Source organism: Chlorocebus sabaeus, chromosome 6 (assembly GCF_047675955.1).
Source record: "Chlorocebus sabaeus isolate Y175 chromosome 6, mChlSab1.0.hap1, whole genome shotgun sequence".
NCBI lineage: Eukaryota > Metazoa > Chordata > Mammalia > Primates > Cercopithecidae > Chlorocebus > Chlorocebus sabaeus.
Genome location: NC_132909.1, coordinates 29239892 through 29256768, shown reverse-complemented (window position 1 = coordinate 29256768; position 16877 = coordinate 29239892). Strand labels below are relative to the sequence as shown.

General features: G+C 47.1%; 1 protein-coding gene across 1 annotated transcript in view; it reads left to right on the top strand.

The window, feature by feature from the left end:
• The window catches only part of VSTM2B (V-set and transmembrane domain containing 2B), a 38728-nt gene extending 22162 nt beyond the window's left edge, over positions 1-16566 (top strand). Inside the window, exon 5 of the mRNA XM_007996119.3 lies at positions 15868-16566. Coding sequence (XP_007994310.2) covers positions 15868-15956 — 89 coding nt within the window. The 3' untranslated portion in view covers positions 15957-16566. The remainder of the gene's footprint in view (positions 1-15867) is intronic.
• The last annotated feature ends 311 nt before the right edge of the window (positions 16567-16877 follow it).

Below are 16877 nucleotides of genomic sequence, written 5' to 3'. Positions count from 1 at the left end.
CTTTCATAAAATGTCAGCAAGGGAGGCAGCCTCCTTGCAAGGTGGCAGAGGTTCTCACCCTGTAGCGGGCTGGGCCAGTGCTGCATCCAGGGAAGAGCTGGGAGTCAGGTTCTCAGCAGAGCCTGGGAGATCCCACCAGACGCTCCCAGGGTAGGGCAGGCTCAGGGGCCCCATCGGGAAGCCGGGAATGTGGGAGCTAGGAGAGCCAGCCCCCGACATGAAGGAAGGGGCGTGCCTGGCCGCACAACTGCATAGGGACAAAGATAGGATGCAAGCCAAGCCTCCTGGGTCCTGCGCCAGGCCTGGCACATAGAGTGCGAATTCAGGCACCCACGAAGGGCCAGGTTGGCTGAGCAAAAGGGGCCCAACTGCACAGGAGGCGGGGATGGGACTGGCAGCTCACCCTGGGCCCAGGCTGGGGGCTAGCAGGGAGGGATGAGGGGAAGGATTTCTGCTGGGAGGAGCAGCCAGCCCCTGCCCGCCCCAGCGTCCTGTAGCTTGGTGGAAAAGCAGGCCCGGGGTTGCTGGTTCTGGAGCCTTTCTAGGAAATACCTGAATCTCTGCTTTTATGTAGAAGTCTCCCAATTTGTACATGCCAGATTATAATTTACAATTTGTAAGACTCTGCGTGCACCAAACTCGACCCTTCTGCAAACCAGACAGCCCTCAGGTGGCCACTTGGTGCCTTTACCTTGTCCCTGGACTCTGTAGAATACAGCGTTTTGTAACCAGGAAATCAGGGAGTGGGGCAGGCAGGGAAATAGAGAAGAAGAGTGAAAGGCTAGCCTCTGGGGGAGCCCCGACGCTGCCCCCAACGCTGCCCCCCAGTGCTGCCCCAGCAGACCCCCAACGCTGCCCCCAGTGCTGCCCCAGCAGACTCCCGACGCCCGCAGTGCTGCCCCAGGAGACCCCTGACGCTGGCCCCAGTGCTACCCCAGGAGACCCCTGACGCTGCCCCAGTGCTGTCCCAGGAGACCCCTGACGCTGGCCCCAAGGCTGCTCCAGGAGACCCCTGACGCTGGCCCCAAGGCTGCCTCAGGAGAACCCTGATGCTGGCCCCAAGGCTGCCCCAGGAGACCCCAGACACTGGCCCCGTTGCTGTCCCAGGAGACTTCTGACGCTGGCTCCAGTGCTGCCCCAGGAGAACCCTGACGCTACCCTAATGCTGCCCCAGGAGACCCCTGACACTGGCCCCAGTACTATCCCAGGAGACCCCTGACACTGGCCCCAGTGCTGCCCCAGGAGACACCTGCTGGCCCTAATGCTGGCCCTGACCCTGGCCTTGGCATCTGGACCATATACATCTCCCCAGAGGGAAAAGGATGGGGTTTGACTGTAGCCAGGATGGCTACTAAATGCCCTCTCCTACTCTCATTCCACAAGCCCCTGCAAACCCAGAGAAATTCGTTGTACCCTGCCCCCAGGAAACTCAGAGACGGAGCCTCCTTCTTCAGCTGGGGCATGGCCTTCTGCTGCACTCCTGAGTGGGCCCCAGGGCAGGTGGTGGGGAGTCGGGAAGAGCAGGTCTGCTCCCAGCTGCCCCAGGCAGACAGGCCAGTGTCCCCATGGCTAAATGGATGTTCAAGTCCAGCCCATCAAGGCCATTCTTGCCCCTTGGGGACAGCCCTCTTGTTTCAGGGGCCCCTATCCAGGACCCTCAGCTTGGTTCTCTAACCTTTCTAGCCAAGAAGCCCTTGTTCTGACTAAAGATCTGTTATAAGCCACGAGTGGTGGTTCTCACCTATAATCCCAACACTTTGGGAGGCCAAGGTGGGAGTATCACTTGAGGCCAGGAGTTTAAGAGCAGCCTGGGCAACATAGCAAGACTCCATTGTTACCAAAAAAATTTTCAAATTAGCTGGGCATGGTGGCGTGTGCCTGTAGTCCCAGCTACTCAAGAGGCTGAGACAGGAGGATCACTTGAGCCTGGCAGTTGGAGGCTGCAGTGAGCTTATGGTTGCACTACTGTACTGCCGCCTGGGTGACAGAACGAGACCCTGTCAATCAGTCAATCAATCAATGTGCTATGACGGCACAAAATGCAGAACAGGCGCAAGTGACCTTGATCTGCTTGACAGAGGAGGGGCCTGTCCGTCAGACCTCCATGGTTGTCCTCATGGTAGAATATCCAAGCTTACTGTTGGAATGGCTTTGTCTGAAGATGACAATGTCTTCCCTTGAACTAGCTCTTCTCTAGTGGCTGCCTGCACTCAATGTGTGAATATTCTGTGCAATACTGGACAGAGCAAGTGAAAGACAGGAGAAGCATTACAGCATCAGCCTATGAAATGAGCCTCCACTTAGCCAGGCTGCCAGAGCCAGACCAGCCTGTTGTCCATTTTTGTATGTAGAGCCAGGCCTCAAATGTGTCTTCATTTTACTTACTCTTCTCAAACCTGAAAAAAACAAACAAACAAAAACAAAACAAAACAAAGCAAAAACAGCACTGTTTGCAAACCCCGGCCCCCAGCTGCAGCTCCCAGGCCACCAGCAGGTTTGCAGGGGCAAAGGACCTAGCCAGGCCCAAAGACTCTCAGTTCCTGTGGAGAGGGCTGCAGCTCTCTTCTAAGCCACAGCCACAGGACAAGGGCCGCAGACCACAGCCGGGGCCCATATGACCCCAAAAGCAGAGGGAAGCCATCCGTACTTCTAGAAACATGGACAGCAGTGGCTGCTCTGGCTAGCTGTGCAGACCGGTAAGCTGGGAGCCCCCCACCATGATCCCAATGCCCACAGGGTAGGAACGGCCCCCTCTGCACTCCGTTCTACAGCATAGACCAGACACTCTGTGCCTATGGAAGTCCCAGTCAATATGGGGATTACCAGCCCTTCTCCCCACTCTCCAGGAAGCTAACTCACAGGCTTGGGCAGAGTTTGGGTCAGATGACGGCCTGGAGGAACCTTCACCTTTACTTTTATCACAAGGCTTAAAATGACTTGAGAGCTGTCATACTGCTTTCTGGCAGGGATTTGGAATTCTGCTTTTGCTTGATAAATTGAAATGAGGAATTTCCCGGTCAGCAGCTGCTGGGCTGGCACTTTTAGTGTGCTTATGATGGGGTGGGGGGCAGGGGGAGGTAGAGATGCCTGTTGTGTTCTTTGAGCATCTCTTTCAAATGGTTCCAGCGTGTCTTTTATCCTGCTCACTATCTGAAGGATAAAAATTAATATCTTAATTGCTATCTTAATCTTGAGCCAAAGAAGCTTTGGTTCCTTTAAGAAGAGTGATTAGCAAAATGATGATACTTGCTTAATATAAGGAATGAATCAGCTAGTGTTCCATCAGAGGGCTTCCCTCACCTCTCAAGCAGTCTGATTTTGCAGCTTAATCATGACAAAGTTCCACATGCTCCAGCGCTATTCCTGGTACTCCTTAGGACAGGAGGGAATAGATAAAGAAACCATTAGCATCCAATCAATGCATCAGCCTGCAAGCCAGCCAGCCTGCTCAGCACACGGCCCCCAGGAACACAGATGTCTTCACACCGTATTAAAAAAAGAGGCTACAGGGATAGGAATGAGATCCTACCTCAGCTGACCAGAACGCACCCTCAGGGCCCTGCCTTGGAGGGTCAATTTGGGCCTGGGACCTGCCATTCTGGACAGCAATGGACAGCAGAGGCCAAGTGCTAGACAATGAAACAGACAATGTGACCCTGGGCAGCATCGTTCACCTCTGTGGGTCTTGTGTCACATTTGGAAAGGGAGGCAATGCCTGGGGAGCAGGTGGACACAGGGCTGCAAGACTGCAGAGCTCTGAACCATTGCTGATGTACAGACCCCACTTACTCAGGGCCAGCCTGGAAGCCGGTCTTCCTTGGTGTGCCTCGATTCATTTGGGAAACCTAAATGGTTTATATGTCTGATGAATCAGGTAGTAAAAGGTTGCAAATCGTAGGCCCTTCTTTTGCCAAAGATCCAGGGATGTCTCAAAATAAGTGGTTGAGGAATCCTGCACCAGAAACTGGGGTATCCGGGTTCTCTCACTGGGACTGACTAGGTCATTGGCAAGACCCATGGAAAGCAAGGAAAAGCAGGGTGGTGCGGTGGCCCACCTGGGAGCCATATGGGGCAAGGGGAGCACCCACCACCAGCCAAGGGAGGCGGTGAGTGATCATGCTACCATACCCAGAAAACCATGCTGTTTCCACAGATCTCTGCAACCCATGGATCAGGAGATCTCCCTCGTGAGCCCATGCCACCAGGGCCTTGGGTCCCAAGCACGCCACTCAGCTAGAGACTGCCTAAGACTACTAAGTTCTGGGGGGAGGGGGCAGCTGTCATCACTGAGGCTGCCTGCTGCCTAAGATGGCTGAGGTCCCAGGGGGAAGGGCGGCAGTCATCGCTGCAGTTCCAGTCTGCTGTTTTTCCCCTCCCAATGCTGGGGAGACTAGGTGGTTTGGACCCAGGAGGAATTCCCCACAGTGCAGCACAGCAGCTGTGGCAGATCACGATCAGACTGCCCCTTTAGGCCCGACCCTGACCCTCCATCCTCACCGGGTGGGGCCTCCCTGTAGGAATTTCAGCAGCTACAGCCAGGGCTATACTGACAGAGCTCTGATCTCCCTGGGACTGAGCCCCTAGCGGGAGGGGCGGCCGCAGTCTCCACAGATCAGCAGACTTAGTCTTTTCCCCTGCTGGCTCTGAGGAATCTGTGTAGTCTGGACAAGTGGGATCCCCTCCCCCAGCATAGTGCACCCCCTCTGCCAAGGGGTAGCCAAAGTGTTTCATTAAGCAGTACCAGATCCCATGCCTGCTGACCAAGACCCCCCACAACAGGGGTCACCAGACACTTCATACAGGAGCATTCATGCTGGCATCAGGTTGGTGCCCCTCTGAGATGGAGATCCCAGAGGAAGGAGCAGGCAGCCATCTCTGCTGTTCTGCAGCCTCCACTGGTGACACCTCCAGGTGTGGGAGAAACTCAGGTGAATAGGGTTTGGAATGGACCCCCAGCAAACCACAGAAGCCCTACAGAAGTGGGGCCTGACTATTAAAACAAAAACAAACAAACAGAAAGCAGCAACAACAACAACAGCATCAACAAAAAAAGTCCCAGCAAGAAAACCCCATCCAAAGGCCAGCAGCCTCAAAGATTGAAGCTCCATAAACTCACAAAGATGAGAATCAATGAAAAAACACTGAAAACTCAGAAAGCCAGAGTGCTTCTTCTCCTCCAAATGATCTCAACACCTCTCCAACAAGAGCACAGAATGGGGCAGAGACTGAGATGGTTGAATTGACAGAAGTTGGCTTCAGAAGGTGGGTAATAACAAACTTTGCTATACTAAGAAACATGAGAAAACATTACAGGAGCTGTTAACCAGAATAACCAGTTTAGAGAGGAACAGAAATGACCTGACAGAGCTGAGAAACACAACACAAGAACTTGACAATACAATCACAAATGTCAATAGCTGAATTGACCAAGGGGGGAAAAGAATTTCAGAGCTTGAAGACTATCTCACTGAAATAAGACAGGCAGACCAGATTAGAGAAAAAAGACTGAAAAGAAATGAACAAAACCTCCAAGAACTATGGGATTATGTAGAAAGACCAAACCTACAACTGATTGAAGTGCTTGAAAGAGATGGGGAGAACAGAACCAAGTTGGAAAACACACTTCACGATATCATTCAGGAGAACTTCCCCAACCTAGCAAGACAGGCCAACATTCAAATTCAGGAAACCCAGAGAACCCCAGAAATATACTCCATGAGAAGATCGACCCCAAGACATATAATCGTCAGATTCTCCAAGGTTGAAATGAAGGAAAAAATGTTAAGGGCAGTCAGAGAGATAGGCCAGATCACCTACAAAGGGAAGCCCATTATGCTAATGGTGGACCTGTCAGCAGAAACCCTACAAGCCAGAAGAAATTGGGGCCAATATTCAACATTTTTAAAAGAATTTCCAACACAGAATGTCATATCCAGCCAAACTAAACTTTGTAAGCGAAGAAGAAATAAAATCCTTTTCAGACAAGCAAATACTAAGGGAATTTGTCACCACCAGGCCTGCCTTGCAAGAGCTCCTGAAGGAAGCACTAAATATGGAAAGGAAAAACTGTTGTCAGCCACTGCAAAAACACACTGAAGTACAAAGACCAATGACACTATGAAGCAACTACGTCAACAAGTCTGCAAAATAACCAACTAGCATCATGATGACAGGATCAAATGTGCACATAACAATATTAACCTTAAATGTAAAAGCTCTAAATGCCCCAATTAAAAGACACAGAATGGCAAGCTGATAAGGAGTCAGGACCCACTGGTGTGCTGTATTCAAGAGACCCATCTCACATGTGAAGACACACATAAGCTCAAAATAAAGGGATAGAGGAAAATTTACCAAGCAAATGGAAAGCAGAAAAAAGCAGGGGTTGCAATTCTAGTTTCTGACAAAATAGACTTTAAGCCAACAAAGATCAAAAAAGACAAAGAAGGGCATATATAATGATAAAAGGATCAATTCAACAAGAAGAGCTAACTATCCTAAATACATGTGCACCCAATACAGGACAACCCAGATTCATAAAACGAGTTCTTAGAAACCTACAAAGAGACTTAGACTCCCACACAGTAGTAGTAGGAGACTTTAACACCCCATTGTCAATAATAGACCATTGAGACAGAAAATTAACAAGGCTATTTAGGACTTGAACTCAGCTCTGAATTGAGTGGACTTGATACATAGCTACAGAAGTCTCCACCCAAAAACAACAGAATATACATTCTTCTTGGTGACACATGGCACTTACTCTAAAATTGATCACAAAATTGGAAGTAAAACACCCCTCAGCAAATGCAAAAGAACTGAGATTATAACATTCTCTCAGACTACAGTGCAATCTAATTAGAACTCAAAATTAAGAAACTCAAAACCACACAACTATATGGAAATTGAACAACTTGCTCCTGAATGACTCCTGAGTAGATAATGAAATTAAGGCAGAAATCAAGAAGTTGTCTGAAATCAATGAGAACAGGGACAATGTACCAAAATTTCTGGGATGCACCTGAAGCAGTGTTAAAAGGGAAAATTATAGCACTAAATGCCCACATCAAAAAGCTAGAAAGATCTCAAATTGACACCCTAGCATCACAACTAAAAGAACTAGAGAACTAAGATCAAACCAACTCCAAAGCTAGTAAAAGAAAAGAAACAGTTAAACAAAATCAGAGTGGAACTAAAGGAAATAGAGACATGAAAAATCCTTCAAAAAATTAGTGTCCAGGAGCTGGTTTTTTGAAAAAATTAATAAAATAGATAGACTGCTAGCTAGACTAATAAAGATGAAAAGAAAGAAGAATCAAATAGAAACAATAAAAAATGATAAAGGGAATATCACTGCTGACCCCACAGAAATACAAACAACAATCAGAGAATACTGTAAACACCTCTATGCAAATAAACTAAAAACTCTAGAAGAAACGAAAAAATTCCTGGATATGTATAACCTCCCAAGACTGAACCAGGAAGAAGTTGAATCCCTGAATAGACCAGTAATAAGTTTTGAAATTGAGGCAGTAATAAATAGCCTACCAGCCAACAAAAGCCTGGGACCAGATGGATTTACAGCTGAATTTTACCAGAGGTACAAAGAGGAGCTGTTACCATTTCTTCTGAAACTATTCCAAACGGTTGAAAAGGAAGGACTTCTCCCTAACTCATTTTATGAGGCCAGCGTGCGTCATCCTGATACCAAAATCTGGCAGAGATACAAAAAAAGAAAAAGAAAACTTTAAGCCAATATCCCTGATGAACATCAATGCAAAAATACTCAATAAAATACTGGCAGACCGAATCTAGCAGCACATCAAAAAGCTTATTCACCACAATCAAGTCAACTTCATCCCTGGGATGCAAGAAACACAATTCTAAACAGAACGAAAGACAAAAACCACATGATTATCTCAATAGACATAGAAAAGGCCTTCGATAAAATTCAACATCACTTCATGTTAAAAACTCTCAATTAACTAGGTATTAATGGAACATACCTCAAAATAATGAAAGCCATTTATGACAAACCTACAGCCAATCTCTACAGAATGGGCAAAAGCTGAAAGTATTCCCCTTGAAAACCAGCACAAGAAAAGGATGCCCTCTCTCACTACTCCTATTCAACATAGTATTGGAAGTTCTGGCCAGGACAATCAGGGAAGAGAAAGAAATAAAGCGTATTCAAACAGGAAAAGAGGAAATTGAACTGTCTCTGTTTGCAGATGACATGATTCTATATCCAGGAAAAGAGGAAATTGAACTGTCTGTGTTTGCAGATGACATGATTCTATATCTAGAACACCCCATTGTCTCAGCCAAAAAGCTACTTAAGCTGATAAGCAACTTTAGCAGTCTCAGGATACAAAATCACTGTACAAAAATCACAAATATTCCTGTGATACACAAGCAACAGTAGACAAAAATAGAGCCAAATCATGAATGAACTTCTGTTCACAATTGCTTCAAAGAGAATCAAATACCTAAGAATACAGCTGACAAGGGAAGTGAAGGATCTCTTCAAAGAGAACTACAAACCACTGCTCAAGGAAATGAGAGAGAACACAAACAAATGGAAAAACACTCCATGCTCATGGATAGGAAGAATCAATGTTGTGAAAATGGCCTTACTACCCAAAGCAATTTATAGATTCAGTGCCATTCCCATTAAACTACCATTGACATCTTCACAGAATTATAAAAAACTGTTTTAAAATTCATATGGAACCCAAAAAGAGTCCATATAGCCAAGACAATCCTAAGCAAAAAGAACAAAGCTGGAGGCATCATGCTACCTGACTTCAAACTATACTACAGGGCTATGGTAACCAAGCAGCATGGCACAAAAACAGTCACATAGACCAATGGAACAGAATAGAGAACTCAGAAATAAATAAGACGCACATCTGCAACCATCTGATCTTTCACAAACCTGACAAAAACAAGCAATGGGGAAAGGATTCCCTATTTAATAAATGGTGCTGGGAAAACTGGCTAGCCATGTGCAGAAAACTGAAACTGGACCTCTTCCTTATACCTTATACAATAATAACTCAAGATGGATTAAAGACTTAAATGTAAGGTGGGTGTGGTGGCTGATGCCTGTAATCCAGCACTTTGGGAGGCCAAGGTGGGTGGATCACCTGAGGTCAGGAGTTCGAGACCAACCTGGCCAACATGGTGAAACCCCGTCTCTCCTCAAAATACAAAAAATTAGCCAGGTGTGGTGGTGGATACCTGTAATCCCAGCTACTCAGGGCGCTGAGGCAGGAGAATTGCTTGAACCCAGGAGGCAGAAGTTGCAGTGAACTGAGATGGTGCCATTGCACTCCAGCCTGGGCAACAAGAGCAAAACTCCATCTTAAAAAAAAAAAAAAAAAAAAAAAAAAAAAAAAAAAAAAAAAAAAAGACTTAAATGTAAAACCCAAAACTCTAAAAACTCTAGAAAATCTAGGCAATACCGTTTGGGACATAGGCACAGGCAAAGATTTCATGACGAAAGCGTCAAAAGCAATTGCAACAAAAGCAAAAATTGACAAATGGGATCTAATTAAACTAAAGAGCTTCTGCACAGTAAAAGAAACTATCGTCAGAGTGAACAGACAACCTATAGAATGGGAGAAAATTTTTGCAATCTATCCATCGGACAAAGGTCTGATATCCAGAAACTACAAGGAACTTAAACAAATTTACAAGAAAAAACCTAATTAAAGAGTGGGCAAAGGACATGAACAGACACTTCTCAAAAGAAAACATTTATGCAGCCAACAAACGTGTGTGTGTGTATATATATATATGTATGTATATATAAAGCTCAACATCACTGATCATTAGAGAAATGCAAATCAAAACCACAATGAGACACCATCTCATGCCAGTCAGAATGGTAATTATTAAAAAGTCAAGAAACAACAGATGCTGGAAAGGCTGTGGTGAAATAGGAATGTTTTTACAGTGTTGGTGGGAATGTAAATTAGTTCAACCATTTTGAAAGACAGTGTGGTGATTCCTCAAAGACCTAGAACAAGAAACATCATTTGACCCAGCAATCCCATTACTGGGTATTTACCCAAAGGAATATAAATCATTCTATTATAAAGATACATGCACACATGTGTTCACTGCAGTACTGTTCACAATAGCAAAGATGTGGAATCAACCCAAACGCCCATCAATCATAGACTGGATAAAGAAAATGTGGTATGTATACACCATGGAATACTATGCACCCATAAAAAGGAATGAGATCATGTCCTTTACAGGGACATAGATGGAGCTGGAAGCCATTATCCTCAGGAAACTAATACAAGAACAGAAAACCAAACACTGCATGTTCTCACTAATAAGTAGGAACTGAACAATGAGAACACATGGACACAGGGAGAGGAACAACACACACTGGGACCTGCTGGTGGGGAGGTTGGGAGGGAAAGCATCGGGATAAATAGCTAATGCATGTGGGGCTTAGTACCAGGTGCAGCAAACCACCATGGCACATGTTTACCTATGTAATAAACCTGCACATTGTGCACAAGTGTCCCAGAACTTGAAATAAAATAAAAATTTTTTAAAAAGAAACATAAAAACAAAACCACAATGAGATACCATCTCATGCCAGTTAGAATAGCGATCATTAAAAAGTCAGGAAACAACAGATGCTGGAGAGGATATGGAGAAATAGGAACGCTTTTACACTGTTGATGGGAGTGTAAATTAGCTCAACCATTGTGAAAGACAGTGTGGCAATTCCTCAAGGATCTAGAACCAGAAATACCATTTGGCCCAGCATTCTCATTACTGGGCATATACTGAAAGGATTATAAATCATTCTACTATAAAGACACATGCATACGTATGTGTATTGCAGCACTGTTCATAATAACAAACACTTGGAACCAGCCCAAATCCCCATCAATGATAAACTGTATAAATAAAATGTGGCAGGCCGGGCACGGTGGCTCACGCCTGTAATCCCGGCACTTTGGGAGGCCGAGGCAGGTGGATCACGAGATCAGGAGATCGAGATCATCCTGGCTAATATGGTGAAACCCTGTCTGTACTAAAAAAAATACAGAAAATTAGCCAGGCATGGTGGCAGGCGCCTGTAGTCCCAGCTTCTTGGGAGGCTGAGGCAGGAGAATGGTGTGAACCTGGGAGCCAGAGCTTTCAGTGAGCCAAGATTGCGCCATGGCGCTCTAGCCTGGGTGACAGAGCAAGACTCCATTTCAAAAAGAAGAAAAAGAAAAAGAAAATGTGGCACATATACACCGTGGAATACTATGCAGCCATAAAAAAGATGAGTTCATGTCCTTTGCAGGGACATGGATTAAGCTGCAAATCATCATTCTCAGCAAATTAACACGGGAACAGAAAACCAAACACTGCATGTTCTCATTCATAAGTGGGAGTTGAACAATAAGAACACATGGACACAGGGAGGGGAACATCACACACTGGGGCCTATTGGGGGTTGAGAGGCTAGGAAACGGATAACATTAGTATAAACACCTAATGTAGGTGACAGGTTGATGGGTGCAGCAAACCACCATGGTACGTGTATACCTATGCAACAAAATTGCACATTCTGCACATGTATCCCAGAACCTAAAGTATAATAATATTTTAAACAAATAAATAAGTAGGTAATTGAGGAGATAATTTGCCCTGCTGGTTCTAGCTTAGAAAATTTTCTTCTTGAGAGAAGGAAATCTACAACCTGAGAAAGATTATTCTCCAATCCTTTTAGAGAAGAAGCTATGTCACCCTTTTCTGTAACATCTCTTTGCATGGCACTTGACTCTGTTTGAGGCGCTGTTGTTTACATGCTTGTATTGTTAGCTTTTGATACATAATGAAGGACCCCAAAACTCAGTGGCTTTGGCAGAACACCACAGCCATTTTTAGCTCAGGATTCTGGCTCAGCAATTTGGGCTGGGCTCAGTTGGGCAGTTCTTCTGCTGGTCTGTTGGGCTCAATCATGCACCTATAATCAGCTGCTAATTCAATTGAGGCCTGGTTCGTTTAGAGGGACGTCCGCTAGGACTTCTCATGGCTCTTATCCTACAGCAGGCTGGCCCAGGCTTGTTCATGTGACAATGGGTTCCAGGAGCCATGAGAGAGGGCAAACCTCAGTGCACAAACACTTTTCAGGCCTTTGCTCACTTCACACCCGATAATGTTCCATCAGCAAAAGCAAGTCATGTGGCCAAGCCCAGAGTCAGTGTGGGAGGGCACTCTGATAGGGATGCTGGGATGGGGAAGGGGGACTTGTAGCCATTTTTGCAATCAACCACTATGATATTGCTTAATCTGGACCCCCACCCAGTGAGAGATGCCATGCACATATTAATTTATGGAGCTAAATTAATATGCACATCCCATTTTATCAGGTGAAGAATGTTGCCCAGGGTCACATAGCAAGCTGGAAACAGGACTAGGCTTGGAAGCCCATCTCTCCAGTGCCAGCCCACTGCACCATCCCACTTCTCTTGGTTCCCTCCCACCCCAACATCAGTGCTGGGCCAGGGAGAGAATGAAGTGTCATCCAGGAGCCAAACCCTGGCCACCGTGCAGACATCCACCAGCAGAGACACAGCAGGCCCTGGATGAACCCTCCCCAGGCTTCAGCCTCCAAGAGCCAACACTGCAGCCCCACTGCCACTGCAGCCTCCACCCTGGCCCAGCACAGAGTGGCAGGCTGGTTATTTCAATCAACGGTGTTTTGAAAATCTTGCAATTTAAAACCTTTTAAACATGAGTAGGTGAGGCTGTGATAGTGCCAATGACTAGTTGGGAGTACTTAGAGGCAATCTTAAATGTCTCCTGAAATCTCCATGCCAACGGTCCCATGAGGCACCAGGCAAGGTTAACGTTGCCAGGCTCACCCTCCTGTTAGCCATTTCCCCTGCTGCTGCATATCCTGAGTGTCTGGAGTTCCATGCACAGGTGCATCCACCTTTAAATACCTCTTGTGGATTATTTCTGTCTCACCTGCACCTGCCTTCATGTCAGGATTTACAGAAGCCTAAAGATCAGAGCCAGGAGCCGGGTGCGGTGGTTCACACCTATAATCCCAGAACTTTGGGAGGTCGAAGTGGGCAGATCACTTGAGTTCAGAAATTTGAGACCAGCCTGGGCAACATTATGAAATTCCATCTCTACTAAAAATACAAAAATTAGCCAAGCATGGTGGCAGGTACCTGTAATCCCAGCTGCTCGAGAGGCTAAGGCGGGAGCATCACTTGAACCTGGGAGGCAGAGGTTGCAGTGAGCCGAGGTCACGCCACTGCACTCTAACTTGGGTGACAGAGTGAGACTCCATCTCAAAAAAATTAAAAAAATAAAAAATTACAAAGGCCAGGCGTGGTGGCTCACACCTGTAATCCCAGCACTTTGGGAGGCTGAGGCAGGTGGATCACCTGAGGTTAGGGGTTCGAGGCAAGCCTGGCCAACATGGTGAAACCCCGTGTCGACTAAAAATACAAAAACTTAGCTGAGCATGGTATGGGGCGCCTGTAATCCCAGCTACTCGGGAGGCTGAGGCAGGATAATTGCTTGAACCCAGCAGGCAGAGGTTGCAGTGAGCTGAGACTGCACCATTGCACTCCAGCCTGGGCAACAAGAGCAAAATTCCATCTTAATCAATTAATAAATTAAATCAGAGCCAGGAGATCTGTGAGGACCGTGGGCCCAGTCTGGCTGTGGGTGAAGTACCCGGGAGGCAGTATTCTGATCTCCTGTCTGGATCCCCACTTTCCACACACCTGAGCCTCGGTGAACTCCACCCAGTCACCTGGGCATCCATCAACTCATCCATCACCACTTCCACCCTTCGTCCTTCCCAGTGATGCCTAATAGCAAGGAATGAGAGCAGATTGGAGTCTTCGCAGTGACAACCACAGGATGATTCTTCCCACTAAAGGGGCCCAGAGGCGGAACACCAGCCTGAGCTGTGCTGCAGGAGAGCCAGGAGGGACGTCTGCCTGCAGCATAAAGATCTGGAGAGGAAGATCTGCATACCTGGAGTTTTGGTGTCCTAATACTTCTTCCCCAGGCCCCAGAACTGTGTGCAGGAGCGATGGTCTGTGGACAATTCACCTGTCCCTCGGACAGCACCACCCACTTTGCATTCAGATGTTTGAACACAGCCTGTGTTTCCCACAGTGGTCAGGTGGAATCCCGGAGTTTCAGGCCAGATGATTTGTGCAGCCTCCTCTTTCTGCAAAAAGAGGATGATGGGGGCCCGGACATGAACTCCATGACACAGACAGCTATGGTCAGAGCAGGGAGAATTAACGAGCAGGAGACACCTTGGATAGGAAGGACTAAGGGTGCTGCTACCTGGAGAGAGGAGAGCTGTGCATTCAGGCCCAGCCTTGTCAGGGAAGCCTCAAGTCTCTGTTTATTAAGGCTGGAGGGAACCAGCCATCCTGGCTGCAGTGGTGGAGTGAAAGCAGCCGAGCCCTCTGCACTACTGAAAACTGACACAGGGTAGGGTGTCCCGCACCTCTCCTCAGAGGCACGGGGCTGCAGCCCAGCTGGTGAGGTCAAGAGAAGGGAGGAGACAGGCCTCAAGATGGTGCAAATGAGCAGGGCAGGGCTGGAAACCGCATCCACTCATGCCACTGACTCTAAGCAAGTAGCAATGGTGTGCCCCTGTGGTTTTGGCAGCACCAAGGAGCATGTAGGGTGCTTCCACACTTGCTCCTCTCATAACCCCGGAGGGAGCATCCCACTTTCCAGGTGAGAAGCCCAGGGTTTACAGGTGGGCTTTCCCCAGTTGCACGGGAGGCCTTACAACAGATGAAGACCCTAAAGACGGACGGGGAGCCAGGCGGGGAACCCAGGTGAAGCAGGGTGAGGCACAGGTGTTACGGCATCCATGGCAGGCCAGGGGCCAGGTTATGATCATATTGGAGAGACAGGTGGGAGTGACCCAGATGTTGCTGGGGTCGTTCCTCAAAGACCCCAGCCCACTCGTCTCCACCAACCTGCAATTTCTCAGCTCCACACTGCAACCCAAAGGGTGGACAGACAAGGTTGCTGTGGAAAAAAGACTTACACACAGCAGCATCAGGATGCCCGAGACAGGGTGCATGGGAGTGCAAAGCTGTGCAGTTTAGGCAGGGCTGTGGAGGGGATGCTGGGATGCACAAGGGACGGAATTGTGTGCAATCATGTAGCCTTCATGGAGGAGGAGGACAAGCAGGGCCGGAAATTATGAGGACATTTTGGAGTGTGTATTTGGGGAGAAGGAAGCATATTGTCTTTTTTTTTCTTTTTTTTTGAGACAGAGTCTCACTCTGTCTCCCAGGCTGGAGTGCAGTGGTGCGATCACAGCTCTCTGCAGCCTCCAACTCTTGGGCTCAAGCAATCCAGCCTTCCAAGCAGCTGGGAATACAGGTGCATGCCATCACACAGAGCTATTTTTTTATTTTTTATTGTGATGGGGTCTCACTATGTTGCCCAGGCTGGTCTCAAGCTTCTGGGCTCAAGTGATCCTCCAGCCTCAGCCTCCCAAAGTGTTGGGATTACAGGCATAAGCCACCATGCCCAGCTCATATCATCTTTTTGTTAAAATAAGGTAATGACTGGGACAATTAGAGCTCTCACACCCCACTTCAGGCCAGGCGCCTGTGTCTGATCTCACTAGGATCCTAAAGTGTATGGTCTGTAAATTACAAACTGCAGCAACAAAATGCTTTATCATTAAACCAAGGCAGCCACATGCACCAGCCTCCAGCTGGGTGCTGAGTGTGAGCCGCCCCAGCCTGGGGAAGCCTCACTGTCCCTGGTCTGCTGTAAGCTCCTAGGTTCTTGTGACTCAGCTGTTAATCTTGCTTGTTTTCTCATCCCCTGCAGGCACCGGCCGTAGCTCCACCACAGACCCGCTCTTGTCCCTGCTTCTGTTAGCTCTGCATAAGTTCCTGCACCTGCTGGTGGGACATTGACAGACAGGGCCAACCCAAGCATCTCAGAGGCCACACATGACCTGCCCAGGGCCCTCGGTGAGGACCACGTCGCTGAATGGACACGAACTGAGAGACGCATGAAAAAGTCCACATGGAAAATAAATAAATCATATTTTTGGGGAAGTTACACAAATGTAGAACACTTAAAATAATGCATCTAGTTTCCAAATAATTTGGAGTTTGGCCCATGCAGTGTGCATGGGAATCGATTATTTCTCTACTTCAATGTAGTTTTATTTTCTACACTTTCCCTCCAAGTCTTCATTTTGCACGAACTGTTGAGCAGTTATCTTTAGGATAATATGTACAAATGTTGGGGTCAAAGCCTTTTGACAAAGCGAAATATTTTTAGTAGATTATTGTGTTTAGGATTTTTTTTATTTACTTTTTTTCTTTGGGGGCTTTTCTTTTTTATTAAATTATTTCTTTTGAGGCATTTTGATTAAAAAAAGACATCTTATCATAATTAAAATTCACTGTCAATAATATTTATTTTTAAATAAAGATTGGAAACAAGGTCAGACACTTGTTTATAAATTGTATTGTATATTGCTGAAGAACAGTTGAATAAAAAACAACTTTGAAATAACCTTTCTACAGCCATGTATGAATGTCAAGCGTTGGTGCCCACTGCAGCTTGGCTGCCTGCCGTCCCCTCCTGTGCTCTGACGCCAGCTGCACTTTTGGCTGGGTGTCACCCGACGTGGAGGACAGCCCAGGGCACCTGGCTGAGACCACGCTGAGCAGATGGGAGCACCTGCCCAGCCTCCCTTAGGGACAGGGCACCTCATGGAGGTGGTGGTGAGACCAGCCCCCAGCCTGGGTCCTGAAGGAAAGGAGATCACCAGGAGGAGGTGTGAAATAAGTCACACTCCTTCCCACTTGGTTTCAATGAATCAT